Source organism: Hyla sarda, chromosome 2 (genome assembly GCF_029499605.1).
Source record: "Hyla sarda isolate aHylSar1 chromosome 2, aHylSar1.hap1, whole genome shotgun sequence".
NCBI lineage: Eukaryota > Metazoa > Chordata > Amphibia > Anura > Hylidae > Hyla > Hyla sarda.
Genome location: NC_079190.1, coordinates 298459091 through 298483223, shown reverse-complemented (window position 1 = coordinate 298483223; position 24133 = coordinate 298459091). Strand labels below are relative to the sequence as shown.

Below are 24133 nucleotides of genomic sequence, written 5' to 3'. Positions count from 1 at the left end.
CCGTGTTAGTGCTACGTAGCGTGGCCGAGCCGGCACTGACCCCTGTAAATATAAATTAATAAAATGATTTCGGCACTGCTCCCCTTGTATGCATAACGCATAGTGGCGCAACCGAGTCAGCCTGCCCCGTGTCAGCGCTGTGTAGCGTGGCCGAGCCGGCACTGACGCCTGAAGATGTAAATGTGTACAATAATCCAGTCCTGTCCCCCTTGTAACAATAACATATAATGGCGCAGCCCCGTGTCTGTGCTGTGTAGCATGACCGAGCCGGAGCTGCCCCCTAAACCAGTACCGCCCCTCACTGAAAACAGCCTGAGTGTCATGCCTGAACCAGCACTGACACCGGGACAGTAGCGTGACCGAGCCTGCATAAAACAACTGCTCCACATTGTAGCGTGGCCCGAGCTGGCTGAAATGAAAAATAAACCTGGGGTCAGGCTGAGCGGGGATCCCTTCCATCTATGGCTCACCTTTTGTAGCGAAGGAAACAACAAGACCCCGTTCAGCCCCGACCGCTTACCTGTTCTTGCGCCGAACTACTGCGCGTCTGTTTCCGGTCAGCTGACTACGGCTAGTCAGCTGATCAAGGGAAGCAAAGAACCCGTGGCGCGCACTGGTAACCGGCCATGGGTTCTTATGCGTCCTTCCAGCTCCTCCCACAAATACAGGCTAACTTGTTAGCCTTTACACTTATTTTTACTGAGAACTGCAAGACTGACTGGCTTGTTATACAACGTGTATGGTAGGAATCGACCTCTATTCTGCTGCAGATTTCAATGTAAACTGAATGACTGAACACAGCTTGAAATGCTGCGCATCAAATCTGCGCAGAATACTGTACGTGTGAATACACCCTTAAACCCCCCTTTTCTCATTCCCCGCGTAAACAGCGTTAGAAGGTAAAACAGGTTCCATTTAAAGCTGGGGGATTAGTGGTCTGCGCTCTGTGGTTCTGTAGCTAGTGTAGAACTAGAACTCGTTGCATTCCCTGACAGCCTGTCAGGACAAGCTGTGAGTTGTGGTTCTGCACCAGCTGTGGAGTGGCAGGTTGCAGATCACTGCTTTTTAGTACAACTGACCAAAAACTAGCACAACTCCCAGTATGCCCTAATTTATATAATATAGATGTGGCAAGTCCTTTTCTGTTTTGGTTTTAGCCAAGCACACCCTAAGTTTTTGGCCCAAAATTTTCAACTCTGTGCACCACTGGTGAAGACCATTTTAATCAGCTTACTATGCCTTCTGTAGTTGTCAGTGTGAAAATGAACTCTTAAATTGCATAATAAAAAGTGCATATGAAAAAAAATATATATATTTATTACATTCCTTTTTAATGTAGAATCTAAAACAAAACATATCTTCTCTTCAGTGCTAGGGCTGCTTGGACCTGCGCCATCACCATTGACTGCAATGCAGTCCATGCGTAATTCCGCTGTAAGAATGAACATAATCATTCTTTCTGCGGCTCAATTTCAGCAGCAGAATTTTCCACCACTGAAATTCTGCAGTGTGAATGGGTCAGGGGAATACCCATTCACACCAATGTTAAGGTTCATACAGTGCAATTCCATGCGGAAATGCTGTAGTGTGAACATACCCTTACCTTTTGTTGCGGGGGCAGTGGAATTTTCTGATCATGGAGGGAAGTAGAGGTGATGTTTGGCAAATAATGCAGTTCAGAATTGTAAGTGCAGCAGTGGAAGTACCTAGAAAACTTGCTACATTTAAAAATACAATGAATAATTTAATGTGGATTCCAATAGTTATGCGGGGGCTAAAAAGGTTGTTTGTGAAGGGGAAATTATTTTCATAAGTGAATTTTTTTCCTTTAGACCATAGAAAAATGCAGAGATGATGCAATGGAAGCCATTAGGGGAAATTTGGATGGCTTTTCCAGAGATGCAAAAATGCACCCACCACCTGTATTACATGCCCGGAAACCAGGTAATACGGATCCTTATGTAAACTTCAAAGACTCAATATAACATTGTATTTTTCCCCAGAAACAATGGAGGAGATTTATCAAAACCCGTGCAGGGGAAAAGTTGATCATTTGCCAATAGCAACCAATTAGATTGCTTCATTAAATTTATTTATTTATTTTTTTGAGGTCTTTTCGAAAATAAGAAGCAAAATCTGGTTGTTATGGGTAACTGGTCAACAACTTTTTCTTCTACACAGGTTTTGATAAATCTCCCCCAATGTGTTTACATCTTAAGGTATGTTCACACTGCGGAATTCCGTGCATTGAACATTAACATCATTGTGAATGGGTCTTTCGCGGGTCTGTTCACACTGCGGAATTTCAGCAGTGGACAATTCTGCCGCTGAAATTTGATCCGTGCAAAAAAAGAACATGTTCATTCTTTACGCGGGAGTCTGTGAGCCCTGCGTAGCAGTCAGTGGTCACAACGCAGTTCCATGTGGTTTTTGGCAGCGGCCGCCAGATGGAATCTCCACTCGCGTAATTCTGCGAGCAGAGATTCCGTTGACATTATGCATTGTGAACTTACCCTTAGGCTACGTTCAAACAAGCGGATCCACAGCGTATTTTACCCTGCGGATCTGCCTCTGAAGGACTGCTACAGGGTGCCTTTTAGATAAGCCGCTAAGAGCAGACACACTGCGATGTGCGAGTCACTGCGCGCATTATACGCTCACATCGCGGCTGCTCTCTGCCTAGCTCGGGGAGCGGCTGCGATGTGTGCGAGTACACTGCGCATACGCAGCAACTCGCACATCGCAGCAGTGTGTCTGCTCGTAACAGCGTAGTGCTGCTCCGAGCAGGCACAACTAAAGGCACCCTGTAGCGGTCCTTCATTGGCGGATCCAAAGCGTAAAATACACCCTTATAGAAGAAAACTCAGCATGCCTCTATATTAAGGTTAGACTTGTGCACTAGAAACATTTTTGTTTCGTTACGTTTTTTCGTTTTGGAAAAAAAATGTAGGTTCGGTAATATTTTCGGTTTTGATTTTTCAGATACATTCGGTATTCGGGTGTTCTGTTTGATATTTCGGATCCATTCGGTATTCGGGTACATTTGGTAAATCTTTTTTGGACTTTAGCGATCCTAAAAAATTATGGAGATACACTTTTTTTATTAAAATTGCGTAGGGTACCATAAAAAAAAATAATAAAAAAGATACAGTAGTGATGGAAAAAATTGTATCTAACGAAATGTATCTTTTTTATTATGAAATGTTTATTAATTTGTAAACAAGTATCAATTTATGTGAGCGGGTAAAGCACTAAAAATGTAGCCGACAATAATAAAAATGTAGTGTGTGCGTGTTTTTCACTTTTTTATTTTTTTTTATTTTTTTTAGGTAGTACTACTACTCCCAGCATGGAACACCCTCTTCCATGATGGGAGTAGTAGTTACCTGTACTAATTGACAGATCGCCGGGGTCCCTTGCGATCCTCTTGTATAGATGCGGTGGCAGCTCTTCTATGGTCCCCCGCTCTCACGTATATATACACATATTCATATTTCCCGCAGAGCTGTGATTGGCCAGATGGTTCCAGCCAGTCACAGCTCTCTGTGAGAAATAGGAATATGTGTATATATACGGCCGTGCAAGGGACCATAGGAGAGCGGCCGCCGCATCACCGCGGGTGTCAGGAGTGATACCTGCAGTGATCTTTCCTTTACTAAAAGTACTACTACTCCCAACATGGAGTACACTCTGCTCCATGCTGGGAGCTGTAGTACCTGCATTAATAGACAGATCGCAGTGGGTGTCAGAAGTTACACTCGCTGCGATATGTCTATTAATGCAGGTACTACAGCTCCCATCATGGAGCAGAGTGTGCTCCATGTTGGGAGTATTAGTACCTGCAGTAAGGGACAGATCCCAGCGGATGTCACTCCTCCTGACACCCGCTGCGATCGTCCTTATGCGAATGTCGGGATCAGCTGTTCTCAGGGCTACAGAGCCGGGAGAACAGCCGACGCTGAGCCGTAGGTATACATCATATATCTACTGCCCAGCAAGAACTTGCAGTGAGCCTGCAATGTGTATACGGTATAAACATTGCTGGATCGCAAGGGACCCCGGCGATCTGTCAATTAGTACAGGTAACTAACTACTCATGGAAGAGTGTGTTCCATGCTGGGAGTAGTAGTACTACCTAAAAAAAAGTGAAAAACACGCGCACAAACACTACATTTTTATTATTGTCTGCTACATTTTTAGTGCTTTACCAGCTCACATAAATTGATCCCTGTTTAAAAATTAATAAACATTTCATAATAAAAAAGATACATTTCGTTAGATAAAAATTTTTCCATCACTACTGTATCTTTTTTATTAATCTTTGATGGTACCCTATGAAATTTTAATAAAAAAGGTCTTTCCTAGGACTGTATCCACCTTTTCCAGCCCACCGGAGCACCTGAAAGCTGAACTAATTTATGTAGGATAAGTCATCAACTGCCGAGCCGAGAAGTTTGTGACGAATCGAATTTACTGTAAGTTCGCTCATCTCTAATCGCTAAAGTCCAAAAAAGAATAAAAAGATTTACCGAATGTATCCGAAAAATATAACCGAATTGCACATGTCTAATTAAGGTACAGTACGGGCCTCTAGGTTTCCATGGATGCCTGGTCTGTTCAACAGCCACATTTATGTGAAAGGGGAAATTAAAGGGGTATTCCAGGCAAAAACATTTTATCCCCTTTCCAAAGGATAGGGGATAAGATGACTGATTGCGGGGGGGCCTGCTGCTGAGACCCACCGTGATCTCCTTTTGGATAGGGGATAAAATGTTTTTGCCCAGAATACCCCTTTAAAAATGGTTATGATGTGAGAGATTTCAAAATTGTTCAAGAAATCGCAATGAACTTGTGTACTAAAAAGGTATTCAAAATAAACAAAAGCTTAAAAATGAAAATCTAAACCCCAAAATATTTGGTATAACTGTATTTGGAGATGTCCAAGCTATTAAAATATAGCTTTATTTATCCAGCACGATAAATGCATTCGGAGAGGTGAAAAAAAAATTACAAATTATATGTGTGTATGTATGTGTGTGTATGTATATATGTATATATGTGTGTGTGTGTGTGTGTATATATGTAATGTAATATATTTTATATAATATTTTCAATCAATCAAAACCTTTAGGGCAATCCTAATTCTGTTTTTCTGTATTTCATCAGTTAATGTTACAATGTTTTCAAAACCAGATGCCATTGAGCCAATGCTGCCTTCTTGGATTTACAATGACAGTCTTGTACCAGGTATTTTTTATTTATTTTTTCTTTATTAATTTTTGTTGTTTTTAATGTAGTAGACAACTTAACTTTTATGTTTCATTAGTTCTTCAAATAGTCACCCATTGTCTTTTAAGGCTGGTTTCACACATGGTATGCTACAGTACCAATAACCATAACATATCACAGTAAAATCTGTGCAGTTGTGCTCAATGGTACTTGGCTGTGCTTTACTCTATGGCTGTTATGTGTGACCCTAGCCTAATGAACTAGAAATTAATTTGATATTTCTGTCTGAAATACAATTACATTTAGTCTGTACATTTGAAACTTTTTAAACATATATTTTTTTTCCCCGCCCGATAGATCTTTACAAAAGTATTTTAGAATCAACGCTTTCCACGTCAGGAATTGACACAGCCAAGTTGTATCCAATTCTTCTGTCCTCTGGGCTTCCTCGGGAAACTTTAGGGCAGATTTGGGCAATGGCAAATAAGACAACCCCTGGAAAACTTACAAAAGAAGAACTCTACATTGTCCTTGCTATGATTGGCATTGTACAGGTAACTGTTATCTGCATCTGCTTTTTTGGGAGATCTTTAGTTTCACTGTTTGCAGTAAAATCCATGGTGGATTCCAAATCAACAGTGGAAAAGTTCTACCACTCGTGAACTTACCCTGTCCTACTCTTTCCCTCTACTACTTTGCAAATGAAATGAACAGTATTCCTACAGCAGCTGTTCAGGCTACTACATGTTTTTGGTTTTGTGGGGGTTGTGGTTGTGGTTGTGGTTGGTGTTGTGGTTGTGGTTGTGGGTGGTGTTGTGGTTGTTTGTGTGCGTTTTTTTTTTTTTTTTTTTAGGTAGAGTTTCAGAAAAAAGACATCTTTGTCAATCCCAATGTCTAGATTGTTGCTTACAGCTTTGGGTATCATGGCACTGACTAGGAAGAAAAAGAAAATTATGGAAATTGTATCTTATCTCCTGATTTATGTTGGTTTTCTCTCAAAACATACAGCTGTGTTTTGATACATAGGGAAGTAGTTACAATCTATGTACTGCTGCAAAATCAATGTATATATTAATAATGTACTAAATGCTTAACCCGTTAAGGACTCAGGGCTCGTGGGTACACCCTTGAGTCCTGGTACTTAAGGACGCAGGGCGTACTTGTACGCCTGTTCCCATTACCGGGGTTTAAAGCGTGCCCCTCTTCTAATAAAAGTTTGAATCACCCCACTTCACATTTTTAAAATAAAATGTAATGGAAAATAAACATGTTTCGCCACATGCATAAATGTCTGAACTATTAAAATATAAGGTTAATTTACCCCTAAACTACCACGGATGTAGATATATGTCCGTGGCCGGCTCCTGTAATGTGAAGTGCGCTCAGAAGCTGAGCGTGCTTCATATCTGCTGTGTCCCAGTTGCTATCAGCAACCAGGACCAGTGGCTAATACCAGACATTGCTGATGGGGGCGAATGTCCGGTATTAACCCTTTAGACGCCGCAATAAAGTTGATTGCGGTGTCTAAAAAAGGAGAAATCAATGCCGGTTAGCTCAGCGGAGCTGTTCGGGACTGCCGTGGTGAAATTGTGGTGTCCCAAACAGCTGAGGGGACAACAGGAGACTCCTTACCTCACTACACTCTGTCCGATCATCGTTTAAATTCTCAAAGCCTGAGATGCAGGCTGGAGCAATCGAGCACAGATTACACTGATCAATGCTATGATATGGCATTTTTATGCAAAGGATTGCTAGTTAAAAACATTTTTGATTTAACCCCTTCCTAAATAAGTTTGAATCACCCCCCTTTTCCCATAAAAAAAATGTAAACAAAAATAAACGTGGCATCGCCACGTGCGTAAATGTCCAAAATATCAAAAAATTTTAATTAAACCGAATTGTCAATGGCGAACGCGTAAAAAATTCCAAAGTCCAAAATTGCGTATTTTTTTATCACTTTGTAGACCCTAAAAATATATATGTAGTCCGATCACAACAATCATGGTACAGATAAAAACCTCAGATCAGGGCGCAAAAAATTAGCCCTCACACCACCCCGTATACGGAAAAAGAAGTTATAGGGGTTAGGAGAGGACAATTTTAAACATACTAATTTTGGTGCATGTAGTTATAAAAAAAAATTAAGTAGTAAAATAAAGAAAAACCTAATATAAATTGGGTATCATTGTAACAGTATGGACCTACAGAATAAATAAATGTCATTTTTACCAAAAAGTGCACTGCATAGAATCGGAAGCCCCCAAAATTAACAAAATGGCATTTATTTTTTGTGCCACAAATATGTTTTATCTCGGTTCGCCGTAAATTTTGTTGTGTAGTGATTGATGTCATTACAAAGTACAATTGGTGGTGCAACAAATAAGCCCTCATATGAGTCTGTAGGTGCAAATTTGAAAGAGTTATGATTTTTAGAAGGTGATGAGGAAAAAGCGAAAGAGCAAAAAAAAACTGAAAAATCCATGGTCCTTAAGGACTCAGCCCATTTGGGCCTTAAGGACAATTTTATTTTTACTTTTTTTTGTTTTCCTCCTCGCCTTCAAAATATCATAACTATTTTATTTTCATCCACAGGCTAGTATGAGGTTTGTTTTTTTTGCGCGACCAGTCGTCTGTTGTAATGCCATCACTCACATTACCATAAAATATATGGCACAACCAAAAAAATACTATTTGAAAATACTATTTAAAAAGAAAACTGCAATTTAGCAAATTTTGGAAGGTTTCGTTTTCACACCGTACAATTTACGGTAAAAATGACGTGTTTTTTTTATTCTTTGGGTCAATACGATTAAAATGATACCCATGATAACATACTTTTCTATTACTGTTGCGCTTAAAAAAAAAAAAAAAAAAATCGCTAACTTTTTAACCAAATTAGTACGTTTTTAAAATCCCCCTATTTTGAAGACCTATAACTTTTTTATTTTTCCATATATGCGGCGGTATGAGGGCTCATTTTTTGCGTCGTGATCTGTAATTTTTGTTGATACCGTATTTACTCTTAATACATTTAGCAATTTTTTGGGGGAATAAAATGTTGTTTAAAAAAAAAAAGAAAGCAGCAATTTTTTTACTTTTTTTTTTACGTTAACGCTGTTCACTGTACGGTATCATTAACATTATATTTTAATAGTTTGGATATTTTCTTACACTTTTTGGGGGTGAAATGGGGAAAATGGGACAATTTACGTTTTTATTAGGGGAGGGGTTTTTCACTTTTTTAAAACTTTAAAAAAAAATTTACTTTTATTTTTACACTTTAATTGTCCCTATAGGGGACTATTTACAGCAATCATTCGATTGCTAACACTGTTCCGTGCTATGCATAGGACATGGCACTGATCAGTGTTATTGGTCATCTTCTGCTCTGGTGTACTCGATCTCAGACCAGAGCAGAAGACCCATGGAAGTCAGTGGAGGCAGGTGAGGGGTCCTCTGTCTGCCGTTCTGGATAATCGGATCACTGCGGGCGCTCCGATCATCCATTTTAGTGACCGCATTGCTGCAGATGCCGTGATCTGTATTGATCACGGCATCTGAGGGGCTAATGGCGGACATCCGCGCAATCGCGGATGTCACCCATTACCGGCGGGTCCCTGGCTGCTATCAGCAGCCAGGACCTGCCGCGCATGACCAGAGCATCGCTCCGATGCTCGCGGTTATGTATAGGATGTAAATGTACATCCTGGTGCGTTAAGTACCCCCTCACCAGGACGTACATTATGTTCTGCGTCGTTAAGGGGTTAAAATGCACTGTCGATGGCGTACACGTAAAAAATATTCCAATTGTGCAATTTTACCATTAAAAAAAAAAAAATTATAAAAGGCAATCAAAAAGTCTTATCAAAACAAAAAATGGTAATGTTAAAAACTACAGATCACAGCGCAAAAAATTAGACCTTATATCCCCCGTATGTGGAAAAATTAGTTATAGGGGTCAGAAGATGACCATTCTAAACATACAAATTTTGGTGCATGTAGTTATGTTTTTTTTTTTTTTTTTTTTAAGAACTGAAATAAAATAAAACCTACATCAATTAGGTATCCTTGTAACTGTATGGACCTGCAGAATAAACAGAAGTTGTAATCTGTACCAAAAAGTGCACTGCATAGAAACGGAAGCCCCCTAAAGTTACAAAATGGTGTTTTGTTTTTTTATTTCACAACACAAATTTATATATATTTTTTTTTTTTTTCAGTTTCAACGCATATTCGTTTATAAAATAAGTGATGTCATTACAAAGTACAATTGGTGACGCAAAAAACAAGCCCTCATATTGAAAGCATTATGATTTTTAGAAGGGGAGAAGAAAAAAATTTGTGCAAAATTGTCAATCGGTCTGGCCTTAAGGCCAAAATGGAATGAGTCCTTAAGGGGCTATGTTATGAGATAATGCCAGCTGTAGATAGGTTATATTTTGTTTACACAAGCCACTACTTCATCCTCTGACATTAAAGCTAATTGTTTGAAAAGGATTCTCGTACTCATCCAGCAGGTGCTTACTGCTGACAGCTAGCACATTATCATTTAAAGGGTTACTAAACTTTCAGCAAACTTTGACATGTCATAGAAATGTGTCAAAATCGGGCAGATCAGCCATTTTTTTTTTTTTTTTTGTCTGAAAAGCCTAGATTGCTCTGAGCAGTCTGGGTGCATTAAAAGCAAAACTGCTTCTCTTCAGACTAAACAAATGGAAGGCAGAGCAGTCAGATTCTTTTTTGGGCTGCCATATTGTAATTTCTCATACCTCTGCTTTTAAAGTTTAAATCAATGGAGGTCTCAGCACCAGGATCACTAGAATGAAAAGGCAGAAGTACCCGACTGCACTCTTTCTGAGGAAGGCCGAACCAGAAACAAAGGGGCTCAGTGCTCCACTAAGCACTTCTGCTCTGTTCTAGCGAATTGTGCAGGTCTCAACACCTGGCCCCCTGACTATTTTAACTTATTATATTTTTAAAGTTTGCTGAAAGTTTAGGTAAAATTTAAATCCATGCCCAGGCAGTAGACTTGAAGCTCTGCAGAATTTTTTTTTTTTTTTTTTTTAATAATCCCTTTTAAGCTGCTGTTAATGTGATCATTTTAAATTTTATTTTTACCAGCAGAGAGGAGACTGTGCCTTGAATATGGATCTGCTGAATCATTTTACATCTGCACCTATACCAAGGTTAAATGGCTTCCCGGCAACTTTTCAAAGCACCGTGGATAAACTGCATGCAACACCATCAAGGCCTTCTGGGGCTAAACCTCTTGAAATTAACCAGCCAACAGTTACATTGAAGAATACATCAACTGCTTTTGGTGATGCTTCACAGAACACTTTCATGCCATCCTCATTCACCCAGCCGGTAAGCATCAGTATTGCCTGTGGTCTAAAGTGTATATAAAATATATGTATGATGTAGAAGATTTTATTATGATACAGTTTCTACCTTGTGTCATTGTGGACACAGAAGACTAGATATACCTGCTACATCTAGGAGGAGTCACTAATCCAGAAGTATTGTACATCCTATATCCCAACTGGACAAAGCAAATCAGGTTAGGCTTAGTGTCTGTACACCTTAGCCTACAGTCAGCCTTTGGTGGGTTTGGCAGACTAAGGTGTATGGAGGCCTTCTGATTTTCCATTGACAGATGACTATGATGGTTGTGGAGATGAGGGTCAGGCATATTGGATTTTTACTCCCTAATCCAATTTTTTTGCAGAGAGGTCAGGTACCATTAGCTATATAAAATGTTCAGCCAGCAGGTATTGAATGTTTATTTCCACCTTAAGGGGCAGAAACTCCTACTTGGCAAGTCTGCTGTTGTTTATTTCCCTTACTGGTAGTGATGGAGATTTATCTCCTCAGTGTTGGTCATCAGGCTGGGTGAAGATATGTGTACTTGGTAGATCTGCACGTTCACCCTCAATATGGAAAACTTTGAGTATATCAAGTGAATATGCACAAACTGACTTTCCATAAAATAAAATAACCGCTAATAATAACAGAATAATATCCACCAGACCAGAGTGAGTTTCCCCTCCCAAATAAATCAACATACAAAATCTGAAAGAGAGAGAGAGAGTCCAGATTCTGGGTGTAAAAAAACTGTTAACGCAGTAGTCACACTGCTAATAAACTATATAGAAAGCTGATATACGGTCTACCAAAACAGTCACATGTATTGGAGATACTTGTATATTAGTAAGTGATCTTACTCCAAATGATTTCCCCTAACAATTGACAATCATTTCCATCCGCATAGCTGATAAAAATTAAACATGGGAACGTCTTCAGGGAAATGTATAAAGGACAAAACAAACGTAAAGTTTATTCAAAGTAGCAGAGCAATCGGGAGGACCAACTACCACAAACTGATTTGCTGGGCAATTTAACAGTCCATATTACAAATGAACAAGAACGACTGCACAATTATCAGACTCTGTTCAGACTTGGTTAAATGCCTGTCCATATGTAAATTACATAGAACAGAATTGCATTAAAATGCAGTTACATGTCAGGGCCTATAAAAGTTCCAAATTAGTGGCAAAGCGTACATACAGTCATGGCCGTAAATGTTGGCACCCCTGAAATTTTTCAAGAAAATGAAGTATTTCTCACAGAAAATTATTGCAGTAACCATGTTTTGCTATACACATGTTCATTCCCTCTTGTGTGTATTGGCACTAAACAAAAAACCAGAGGTAAAAAAGCAAATTGGACATAATTTTGTCCAGACCATTTTTTTGGAGTTTGGTGTGATGATATTGACACCCTTTCAAAATTGTGGAAAAATAAGATTGATTCAAGCATGTGATGATCCCTTAAACTCACCTGTGGCAAGTAACAGGTGTGGGCAATATAAAAATCACACCTGAAAGCAGATAATGAGAGAAGTTCACTTAGTCTGCTTTGTGTGTCTGTGTGTGCCACACTAAGCATGGACAACAGAAAGAGGAGAAGAGAATGGTCTGAGGACTTGAGAACCAAAATTGTGGAAAAATATCAACAATCTCAAGGTTACAAGTCCATCAAGTCCATCTCCAGAGATTTAGATTTGCCTTTGTCCACAGTGTGCAACATTATCAAGAAGTTTGCAACCCATGGCACTGTAGCTAATCTCCTTGGGTGTGGACAGAAGAGAAAAATTGAAAGGTGTCAATGCAGGATAGTCCGGATGGTGGATAAGCAGCCCCAAACAAGTTCCAGAGATATTCAAGCTGGCTTGCAGGCTCAAGGAGCATCAGTGTCTCCGCAAACTATTCCTCGACCTTTAAATAAAATGAAACTCTATGGCAGGATACCCAGGAGGACCCCACTGCTGACACAGAGACCTAAAAAAGCAAGACTACATTTTGCCAAAATGAACTTGAGTAAGCCAAAATCCTTCTGGGAAAATGTCTTGTGGACAGATGAGACCAAGATAGAGCTTTTTTGGTAAAGCACATCATTCTACGGTTTACCGTAAAATGGAATGAGTCCTACAAAGAAAAGAACACAGTACCTACAGTGAAATATGGTGGAGTTTCAATGATGTTTTGGGGTTGTTTTGCTGCCCCCGGCACTGGGTGCCTTAAATGTGTGCAAGACATCATGAAATCTGAGGATTACCAACAGATTTTGGGTCGCAATGTTTGGGTTTGCGTCCGAGATCTTGGGTCTTCCAGCAGGACAAGGACCCCAAACATACATCAAAAAGCACCCAAAAATGGATGGCAACAAAGCGCTGAAGAGTCCTGAAGTGATAAGCAATGAGTCCAGATCTAAATCGCATTGAACACCTGTGGAGAGATCTTAAAATTGCTGTTGGGAAAAGACGCCCTTCCAATAAGAGAGACCTGGAGCAGTTTGCAAAGGAAGAGTGATCCAACATTCCGGCTGAGAGGTGTAAGAAGCTTATTGATGGTTATAGGAAGCGACTGATTTCAGTTATTTTTTTTCCAAAGGGTGTGCAACCAAATATTAAGTTAAGGGTGCCAATAATTTTGTCCAGCTCATTTTTGGAGTTTGATGTGACATTATGTCCAATATGCTTTTTTTTCCTCCCTTTTTTGGTTTTGTTCCAATACACACAAAGGGAATAAACATGCATAGCAAAATGTGTTACTGCAATCCATTTCTGTGAAAAATTCTTTAATTTTCTAGAAAAATTTCAAGGGTGCCAACATTTACGGCCATGACTGTAAACTCAAATGGTTCATTATAAGGAAAACAGTGTGAGGGCCCTTACTGCATGGAGTCCATAATGGGGGTGGGGTGGGGGGGGGAGGAGACATAGAAAGGATCCAGCGATAATCCTGGGGAGCAATTTATCAGTGCCTCATAAAGAGTAGGTCTGCTATAAACAATAGCTGTGTCTTGCCACTGCTTTACTCCTAATGCTTGAGGACAAACTGATTAGCTCTGTTTCTGCCTGCTTTTCTGGTGCGGAGTGTCATATATGACACACAAATAATTATATGCATATAAAGGGACCAATAAAACATTTTTGGCTGCAATAGTGGACATGGCCTTTTAACGGAACTGTCTCACTAGTGTCTACCATGTTGCGTTTTTTTTCTTTTTTTTAGGTTTTTAAAGCAGATGATGATGATTTTCAGGATTTTCAAGAAGCTTCGAAATCTGGACCTATTGATGATTCTTTCTCTGATTTCCAGAGTAATAATAGTATGTTAACCACCTCTTCTTATAGCAGGTAAGAATGTTATAAATTGCTCTATCCATCTTTATGCTCTCATTATGTCAGTGCAGTATCCTATTTAAACATGATTTCACAGTCTTTATGTAACTTTTTTGGATAGTGCTAGATAGTGCTTCTGTTTGATATTGTATTTATATGTGTGCACTTAGAATATGAAGTATCTACTGCCTCATGGGTGATGGAGGCGATGTTCATAGTATACCTTTGTAAACTCCTACTCTTTATACTACTGTGTCCAAAAACCGATTCGAATTACTCGACCACATGTTTCATGATTTAATTTTAGTAAACAACATGAGGTGTTGTAATTTTGATTCCCATTTCAGTGAATAGTTCATTATATAGTAGTTCTGTAAATTACAAATCCAAGGTCCTGGGCTGCAAATTCTTAAAACTGAATAAATTCCTGTATTAAATGCAGAATGTAACAGTTAAGGCTCCTTTCACACTACCGTTTTTGTCTGCTAGGTGACGTCCGTTAGGAATATAACGGGAGAAAAATTTGTGCATGTCACGTCTTTCTCCCGCTACCCTAACGGGACTTATAACGGATATTAGAGGAATGCCATTCAAGTGAATGGGATCCTCTTTGCCCGTTTTGCTCTGTTACAATAACGGACGTTAATGGCAGCCAAAGTAATAAAAATTTACGTCGGTTTGTAACAGAGCAACAGTCATAGTGTGAAAGGAGCCTTAGAGATATGCATAAGAAGTTATATTTTTTTATTTTTATTTTTTTTTGCTGGTAGAAATTTATAGCCATATGTATGCACTTACTTGCAACCCTATATACTCCCCTACATAAATACATAACCTCACTTTGCAAGTCCTTGGGATCTAGGTAACGTAGCTTAAATGACATCCCTCATGTGATCAGTTTCAACTTTACTATGATGATGTACTGTATATTTGTGTTAACTTTTTTATTTATTTTATTTTTTATTTATCACTTAGTGCCCATGCACTTACAGCAGACTTGTTTTCAATTTCAGTTGCTCTGTGCACATAGCGGAATTTCCAAAGCAGAAATTTTTATTCCTGACTCCGAAAGAATTGCAGGCCCTTGCGGTCATAGTGCTGAGATCAGCAGCGTCCGCTGCGTGCCAAAAAATAAAATGCATACCTTATTAAACAATTCTTGCAGACTAAAACAGTTTTAAAATTATTAATACCAAATTATAGTGTGAGACTAGCTGTTTGGGAAGTTACTGTTTCTCCAACCAAAGTGCTAAAACACTCAGCTTTATGGGGGAGAGCTATCATTGTTGTGCACTTTTTTGAGTCTTTTTCAAAAAAGACGCACAGTGTAAATATCTTCCACTGCATTTCGTTGACTGTTTTGCAGAAAGTGTCTACTTTGGTATTTTGGTACTTTGGTACTTTGGTACTTTGGTATTTTGAAATCTAAACTAACTGTACAAAAATGTTGTGCCAAATTACAGCCAAGAAAATGTTAGGAAGGCAATGATAAATCTCCCCCACGTCATTTTCAGTACCCTAGGTAGAATAAACATCCTCCTTAGTATCTGGCCTAATGCAGGTGTTTATTGTATTAAAGGACATCTGCAGCGGAAAACGCTTATCCCCTATCCACAGGATAGGGGATAAGTGTGTTATCGCGGGAAGGGGTATCCCAGTGTTCTCCTATTCGGGACCACAGCTCTGCCGCAGCTCTCCCATGCAGGAGGCGTCCTGGCCGCAGCATGACGCGGCGGCCGAAAAGCCTGCTCCATGTAACTCTATGGGAGAGGCGGGGAGGCAGTGTGCTTGCCTCCCTGCCTCTCCACTAGAACTGTATGGGGAGGGGGCAAGAAGGGGGTGTAACCGAGGCCCCATTTAGGAGATCGTGGGGGTTCCAACCGCTGGGATCAAACACTTATCCCCTATACTGTGAATAAGGGATAAGTGTTTTCTGCTGCAGTTGTCCTTTAAATAATCCGTGATGGAACTGTTACCAGCTTTTTCATGTAGATTTAAGATTAACCTGTTTGGTGTTCATTTCCATTTTCCTTTTTATTCCTAGTTCACCCACTCCACTTAACATGTCAGTGTTGGGAACAGCAGCAAAAACCTCGACTGATAAGTATGCTGTATTTAAAACCCTCACCGTGAATAGCAACATAGAAGCCACCAGTCACTTTACCGGTAAATTGGATACAATAAACTATTCTTGAACTGCATATATCTGCAGATGAATCTGCAGTTTAAGATGAAGCTAACTGCTTGTTCGCATTTAACATCATGCTGAGAGAAATGTTGTGGTATACCTATAGACTTCCATTATGTCAAAGTTGCCAAAAGTATGTCAGTTTGTCCCCTGTAGGCATATTAATGATGTTTTGTGATTCACCCATTTGTGGTATAACTCAAAAGGATGTGTGTGGCATAAAGTATGGAGTATAGCATGTTCCTTTTGTACAGTGTTTGTGTGTTTTTGTGTGTGTGTTTTTTTTGTGTGTTTGTGTTTTTTTCTTCATTAATGTAACTCTATTTCTATTTGCCCCTTCACGCGTTAGGACGTACATGTACATCTTGATGCTGTGAAGGACATATGTAGAGGGCTCAGGACTTTCTCTCAGCTGATCTTAGTAGCCAGGGACTGCCAATAATAGCCGGCAGTGGCATTTGCCACCGTACGCTATTAACCTTTTTAAATGCGGCTGTCAGAGTTGACAGTCGCATCTAAAACAGCATTTACAGCCTAGTTGGTGGTGCAATGGTCCCTGGTTTTGCAGCCAGAAGATATGTTCCTATGTCAGCCAGAGGGCTTTCCTAGCTTTCCATGGGTGCCAATCATCATCTGTTGATTGACCTTGCCTATGGTAGGCTCTACCAATTGAAAACAGATGTCATGGATCAGTGCATAAGGCTGTAATCACACAGCAGAATTTCCGCACATCCACACCAATTCCGCTTTCATTTGGGTGGTTTCGGCTTGTGCTGATTTTGTGCGGAATTGATACAGAATCTGCATATGCAATTCAGAAGTGTGAATCGGAGTGCAGATTCCAATAGAAGTCTTAGGCTTTAATTTGAGGTGGAATCCGCATACGGAATCTGTGCAGAATTCGGCATGTGGAAATTCTGCTGTGTGAATAGACCCTTAGAAATGTGCTGCACTGATCTGTATGAGGAATCCAATGGTCCCTCATAAAAGTCCCCTAGGGGTACATATAAAGTGTTAAAAAATAAAAAATTTAAATAAACATGGCATTGTTGTGTGGAATAGTCTAAACTATTAAAATATAACCTTATTCATCCTGCACGGTTAATGGCATAAACAAATACAAAACCATAATCAAAGTGTATCTAAACAAATATGGTACCAATAAAAACTACTGCTTACATCACAAAAAAGTATCTCTTACACCCCAATGTGTACAGAAAAAAGTGTTTTATAGGGATTAGAAGACCATTTTAAATGTGCACTGTCAGATACAAAAAAGTTTTATATGTTGTACATCTTGGCAAAACATTTCTAATATACTACATAAGAAAATGTTATTTCCTTTTTTAAAGAAATTATGGCTTAAAAAAAATCCTAGCTTTGTCCAAGCTGAAGCACAGGCATGGACAAAGTCCAATAAGGCTGGGTTCCCATTACGTTTTCCCCCATACGGCAGGGGAGAGCTAAAATCTTGCGCTCCTGTATGCCCTTCTATGTGCTCCGTATGTAATTCATTTCAATGAGCCGACCGCAGTGAAACGTTCGGTCGGCTAATTTTTTGCCCCGTATGCGCTTTTCCCCCGCACCTAAAACCGTGGTCGACCACTGTTTTAGGTCCGGTTGTAAAAGCGTATACGGGGCAAAAATGAGCTGACCGGACTGAACGTTTCACTGCGTAAACCGTATACTGTTTTTTAAAAGTGCATACAGTTCCGTCCGTTTTTATAAAATAAAATGCGCTTGTGCAAAGTAAAAACTGTATACTGTATCCCGTATGGAACCGTATACATGCGAGTTTGCCATTGACCTCCATGTTAAAAATAAAAAATAAAAACACGTATGCAGTTGTAGTACGGTTTTTAAACCGGAGACAAAATCTTAGTCAACCACGGTTTTGACTCCGGTTTAAAAACCGTGCTGCAACCGCATACTTTTTTTTTTAACATGGACGTCAATGGGAAACACACATGTATACGGTTCCATACGGGAACCAGTGTACGGTTTTTACTTTGCACATGCGTATTTGCATCCTAAAATCCCCACTCAACACCCCTTCCATTAAAAATGGACAAAATGTTCAAAAACATGTTTTATTTATTTTATTTATTTTTATAAAAATGGACAGAACTGTGTGCACTTTTAAAAAACAGTAACAGATGTACAACGTATAAAAAAAATTTAAATCTGACAGTGCCTATTTAAGTATACTAATTTTCTTTGGTTAAATTGGTTATCGTTTTAATAGTATTAGCTTACAGAATAAAGATAATGTGTCATTTGTACAGTAAAGTGCAGAGTAGAAACAAAATTCTTTTGCAGTAGAATTCCATTGCACTGTGCACACAGATGTTCTGCTTTGTGGGAAAACTCCTTAAACCCCTTAACGACAATGGACGTAAATGTACGTCATGGGGCCGTGGTACTGAATGCACCATGACATACATTTACATGCCGCCATGACTACAAGCACTGGACCGGTGCGTGCGTCATGCTATCAGCAGCCAGGGACACGCCGGTAATGGCAGACATCCACGATTGTGCAGATGTCCTCTATTAACCCCTCAGATGCCGTGATGAATACAGATCACTGCATCTGCAGTAGTGCGGTACTTTGAATGGATGATCGGATCGCCCGCAGCGCTGCCGCGGGGATCCGATCATCCAGCATGGCGGCCAAAGATCCCCCTCACCTGGCTCTGGCTGTCTCCTGGGGTCTTCTGCTCTGGTTTGAGATTGAGCAGACCAGAGCAGAAGATCAACGATAACACTGATCCCTACTTTTTTGTCACATTTTATTCAAAAACATTTTTATAAAAAAAAAAGTAAGCAAAAGTGGTATTGATAAAACTAGGGATGTCCCGATACTAGTCATTTATATGCTATCGGGGACTCCTTTTTAATGTCCCCGATACCATGTCCAATACCTGCTGCCCCTCCGCTGCCCCATTCTCCGGTCCTCCCGTCCGCTTCATAGTCTTCCATGGAGGAGCATGTGACACAACGTCACTCCGCCTCCTCCCCTGCGCCCAGCGTAACGCTACGGAGGAAGCGGAGTGACGTGTATGTCACATGTTCCTGTATAGGACGCCATGATGCGGGCCGGGAGGAGGGAAGAACAGGGCAGTGGAGCAGTAGCACCTGACGGAGGACAGCAGCAGGTGAGCTGTGTGCTGCTGCTAATGTCTAAAGGGGGGGCCCTGCTGCTGCTAATGTCTAAAGGGGAGGCCCTGCTGTTGCTAATGTCTAAGACGGGAAGCCCCTGCTGCTGCTAATGTCTAAACGGGAAGCCCCTGTCTATAGGCGGGCTGCTGTCTACAGGGGGGCCTGCAGTCTACAGGGGGGGGGGGGCTGCTGCTGCTGCTGCTAATGTCTGTAAGGGGATACTACCTACTATTAAAGACAATCTTACAGCAGAGTCTCCTGCACTAACTTTAATTTATAGGTAGATCGTGCAGGTGACCCGATTTCTACCGCTCCTCACCATGTGGTCGTCGGTCTCGCTACCAATGCAAATTCCCTGTTGTGCCCAATGGAGAAGAGAGGAATCTTGGCTCATACTACAGCAGCCGCCTCCATTGTACACAACAAGGACCCACCTATCACACGGTAAGCAGTGCCAGAAACCGCGTCACCCTGCTTTTCTTTAAAATATAAGTACTCGTACTTGGTATCGGCGAGTACTAGAATGAAAGTATCGGTACTCGGTCTTAAAAAAAAAAATTTTAAAAAAATGGTATCGGGACATCCCTAGATAAAACCATGGTATTGATAGTGGTATTGATAAAAGATCATGACACAAAAAATGAGCCCTCATACCGCCCCATATACGGAAAAATTAGAAAGTTATAGGTATAGGCAATTTCAAACATACTAAACTTGTTAAAATGGTTTGAGATTTTTTTTTAAGCGGTACAATTATAGAAAAGCATATAACATGGGTATCATTTTAATCGTATTGACCCACAGAATAAAGAAAACTTGTCCTTTTTTACCAGAAAGTGTACAGCGTGAAACAAAACCTTGCAAAATTTGCTAAATTGCGGTTTTCGTTTCAATTTTCCCACATAAATAATATTTGTTTGGTTGCGCCGTACATTTTATGGTAAAGTGACGTAATTACAAAGTACAATTGGTGGCGCAAAAAACAAGCCCTCATATGGGTCTGTGGATGGAAATATAAGAGTTATGATTTTTAGAAGGCGAGGAGGAAAAAACTAAAATGCAAAAATAAAATTGGTCTGGTCCATAAGGCCAAAATGGGCCTGGTCCTTAATGGGTTAATTGTTAGATGTACTCCCACCCCTAGAGATCTCATTCTAGGGGCCAAAGAATAGGGGATAAGATTTGTGATAGCAAGGGGTGCAGCCGCTGAGACCCCTCAAGATCTCCGGCAACCCAACGTTCTGAATATTTATGTTCAGAATGCTGGCTGTGCTAGTCTTTAGGCGGCCGTGGTATCGTTTGGATAGGGGATAAGATGTTTAGGGGCGGAGTACACTTTGAATGCAGGATCCAGTGATCATGCAGACTTCCACTTGCATCATTGTCAGCTGCACATCCATATATTTTTACAGGGACAATGATTTTTATGGCCACCCAATACCACGTATCGTCTGAAGACTGTGCCCTTTTGTTGGCTGATCCCTAGGTCTTTTACATGGGCAGTAATGGGCCACTTTTGGACAATAATTGCCTCTATAAAAAGGTCTTTAGATGGACCATTTTCAAATGTGCCAGATTTATCAATGTGGTGCAGGGAGTTTTATAAATCTGGCACTTTTGTACACTATGTAGGGCATATCTATTTTCGAATGAAGCCAAGCTCCTTTCCAGTGAAGACATGCACCTTTCTTGGGCAATTCTCAAAAGTTTAAAAAACGCAATATAAATGTGGTGCAAGTCATGTAAACCAGTATTGCTGCAAATTGTCAGAGTTCTGGTACATTTGCAATATTAAATTTGCCACAATTTATGTAGCACATTTTATATGTTGTTATAGTAACATACATACATAGTAACATAGAGTTCAACCTAATACCCCACTTTGTTGATCCAGAGGAAGGCAGAAACACCCCATGAGGCTGCCAATTACCTCATGACAGTGGAAAAATTCCTTCACGACCCCAATATGGCGATCAGAATAAATCCCTGGATTAAAGTTCTCTCCACATAAATCTCCTATCCATAACCTGTAATATTATTACTCTCTAGAAAAACATCCAGGCCCCCTTGGACTCTGCCACATGATTTTGTGAGGTCTGACCCAAACAAGTTCAATAGTCTCAACGCTCTTACAGTAAACATAGAAACATAGAATGTGTCGGCAGATAAGAACCATTTGGCCCATATAGTCTGCCCAATAATCTGAATCCTATGAATAGTCCCTGGTCCTATCTTATGTGAAGGATAGCCTTATGCCTATCCCATGCATGCTTAAACTTTTTCACTGTATTTGCAGCGACCACTTCAGCAGGAAGGCTATTCCATGCATCCACTACTCTCTCAGTAAAGTAATACTTCCTCATATTACTTTTAAACCTTTGCCCCTCTAATTAAAACTATGTCCTCTTGTGGTAATTTTTCTTCTTTTAAATATGCTCTCCTCCTTTACCGTGTTGATTTCCTTTATGTATTTAAAAGTCTCTATCAAATCCCCTCTCTCTCTTCTTTCTTCCTAGCTATATATCTTAAGGTCCGTTTTATCCTGCAATCCATGTACTAGTTTAGTAGCACTTCTCTGAACTCTCTGGAGTATCTATAGCCTTCTGGAGATACGGTCTCCAGTACTTCGCACAATACTCCAAGTGAGGTCTCACCAGTGCTCTGTACAGCGGCGTGAGCACTTCTCTCTTCCTACTGCTTATACCTCTCCCTATACATCCCTCTGTGTGATGATGCCGAAATCTGCTTTCCTCTAGACTGAGAGGATGCCCCCTTGTCATGGTTACCTGCCTAGGTATGAAAAGATCACTAGAAAGATCTCTATACTGTCCATTCATATATTTGTACATTGTAATCAGATCGCCCCTAAGACATCTTTTCTCTAAACTAAATAACCCCAAGCTTGATAACCGGTCTTGGTCCTGTAATCCTCCCATTCCACTAACTATCTTTATCACCCTCCTCTGCATCCTTTCCAGTTCCCAGTTATATACAGGTGCCCAGAATTGGACACAATACTCCATATGTGGTCTGACTAGTGATTTATACAGCAGCAAAACTATGACCTTGTCACGTGCCTCTATGCCTCTCTTGATACATTCCTTGACTTTGTTAGCCTTGGCAGCAGTTGCCTGGCACTGATTGCTAAAGTCAAGTTTACTGTCCACCAGTACCCCAAAGTCTTTTTCGGTAGTAGTTTTACCGAATGTCTTATTATTTAGCACAGATTTGTACATTTTGTTTTTACGGCCCAAGTGTATAACCTTAAACAACAAGAAGGACGTGGTCTCAAATGGCTGGAGGTGCTCAACCCCAAATCCAGTTGTGCATTTATGCTGGGGGAACACATCCTGCCCTTGTGGTCTGTTGCTAGGGGCAATCCTAAGCATAAAAATGCATACAATGGAGGATGACTGCAGCGAATACAAGCACCACAATAAGATCCTACACCAGATAGACAGTGTGGATGTGTATCAATTAGAATAATACAAGAATTTAGGTGCACTACTGTGGTAGATGTAAACAATGACATTGGCAAACCCTCAACACTGATGTTAAAATTGAGACATTAGCCAGTATATCCTTATATGAAGGCCATACCTGAGCCTGCACACCAACGCCAAGGTTTCTCAAGTGGCAAGGGACCTAACACTAAACCTACCTGTGCGTGATAAGCAAAACCAGGGGCCAGTGGGCAATTACGGCAGAATTAGGCTGACTCACAGCCTCCTTCCAGGTACCCTCCAGTGTGGCTGAGCACACATACAATGGGAGGAGGGAGGCAGACTACAAGCCCCACCCAAGTTGGCTGATATAGCTGCTGGCCTCACAGTTGCACCTTAATGCTGCCTGGAAGATGTTCAAGGCGCATTACATAAGGAGTTTATACATCTCCAAGTATAAAGTTTAAACAACAACAAAGACGTGGTCTCAAATGGCTGGAGGTGCTCAACCCCAAATGCAGTTCTGCATTTATGCTGGGGGAGCAGATCCTGCCCTAGTGGTCTGTTGCTAGGGGCACTCCCCAGTCTTTTTCGGTAGTAGTTTTACCTAATGTCTTATTATTTAGCACAGCGCACAGAATTGTACATTTTGTTTTTACGGCCCAAGTGCATAACCTTACATTTATCCACATTAAACTTTTTATTTGCCATTTCTGTGCACAATCCTCCAGCTTCCCCAGATCCCTCTGTAATATTATGTTATCCTCTGTGGTAATCACCCTACCCATTTTGGTGTCATCTGCAAATATAGAAATTCGAATTTGCAATCCCTCTACAAGGTCATTAATAAACATGTTAAAAAGTAGCCCCAGTACTGACCCCTGTGGTACCCCACTTGAAACTGTCACCAAAGTCACCTTCCATTGATACTCACCCTCTGCTTCCTTTCACTGAGCCAGTTGCTAAATCATTTACATACATCCTCCCCCAGTTCCAGCATCCTCATTTTATGTACTAACTTTTTGTTTGGCACAGTATCAAATGCCTTAGAAAAGTCCAGATATATAACATCCACAGCCTCACCCGGTCCAATCTATAACTGACCTCCTCATAGAAGCTGATCAGATTAGTCTGACAGGACCGATCCCGCATAAACCTGTCAGGTTATTTTCATTAAGATATACCAGAATAGCATCTCTCAGAAAACCCTCAAAATCTTACCCACTACAGATGTTTAACTTACAGGCCTATAGTTCCCAGGATCCCTTTTTGACCCCTTTTTGAATATTGGTACCACATTTGCTAAGCGCCAGTCCTGTGGAATAATGCCTGTCAGTTATAGAATCTTTAACTGTAAGGAAAAAGGGTCTGTCTAGCACGGTATTTAATTCTTGCAAAACTCTGGGATTGATGCCATTTGGGCCC

General features: G+C 40.5%; 1 protein-coding gene across 3 annotated transcripts in view; it reads left to right on the top strand.

Moving 5' to 3' along the window:
- The window catches only part of SYNRG (synergin gamma), a 111165-nt gene that overhangs the window by 47157 nt on the left and 39875 nt on the right, over positions 1–24133 (top strand). Inside the window, exons 2-7 of one of the 3 annotated variants that reach the window (XM_056557551.1) lie at positions 1831–1944; positions 5167–5247; positions 5587–5783; positions 10351–10596; positions 13806–13930; positions 15960–16081. In XM_056557551.1, the coding sequence (XP_056413526.1) occupies positions 1860–1944; positions 5167–5247; positions 5587–5783; positions 10351–10596; positions 13806–13930; positions 15960–16081 (856 nt within the window). In that variant the 5' untranslated portion in view covers positions 1831–1859. The remainder of the gene's footprint in view (positions 1–1830; positions 1945–5166; positions 5248–5586; positions 5784–10350; positions 10597–13805; positions 13931–15959; positions 16082–24133) is intronic. The other 2 variants (XM_056557550.1, XM_056557549.1) reach the window with 2 other exon arrangements.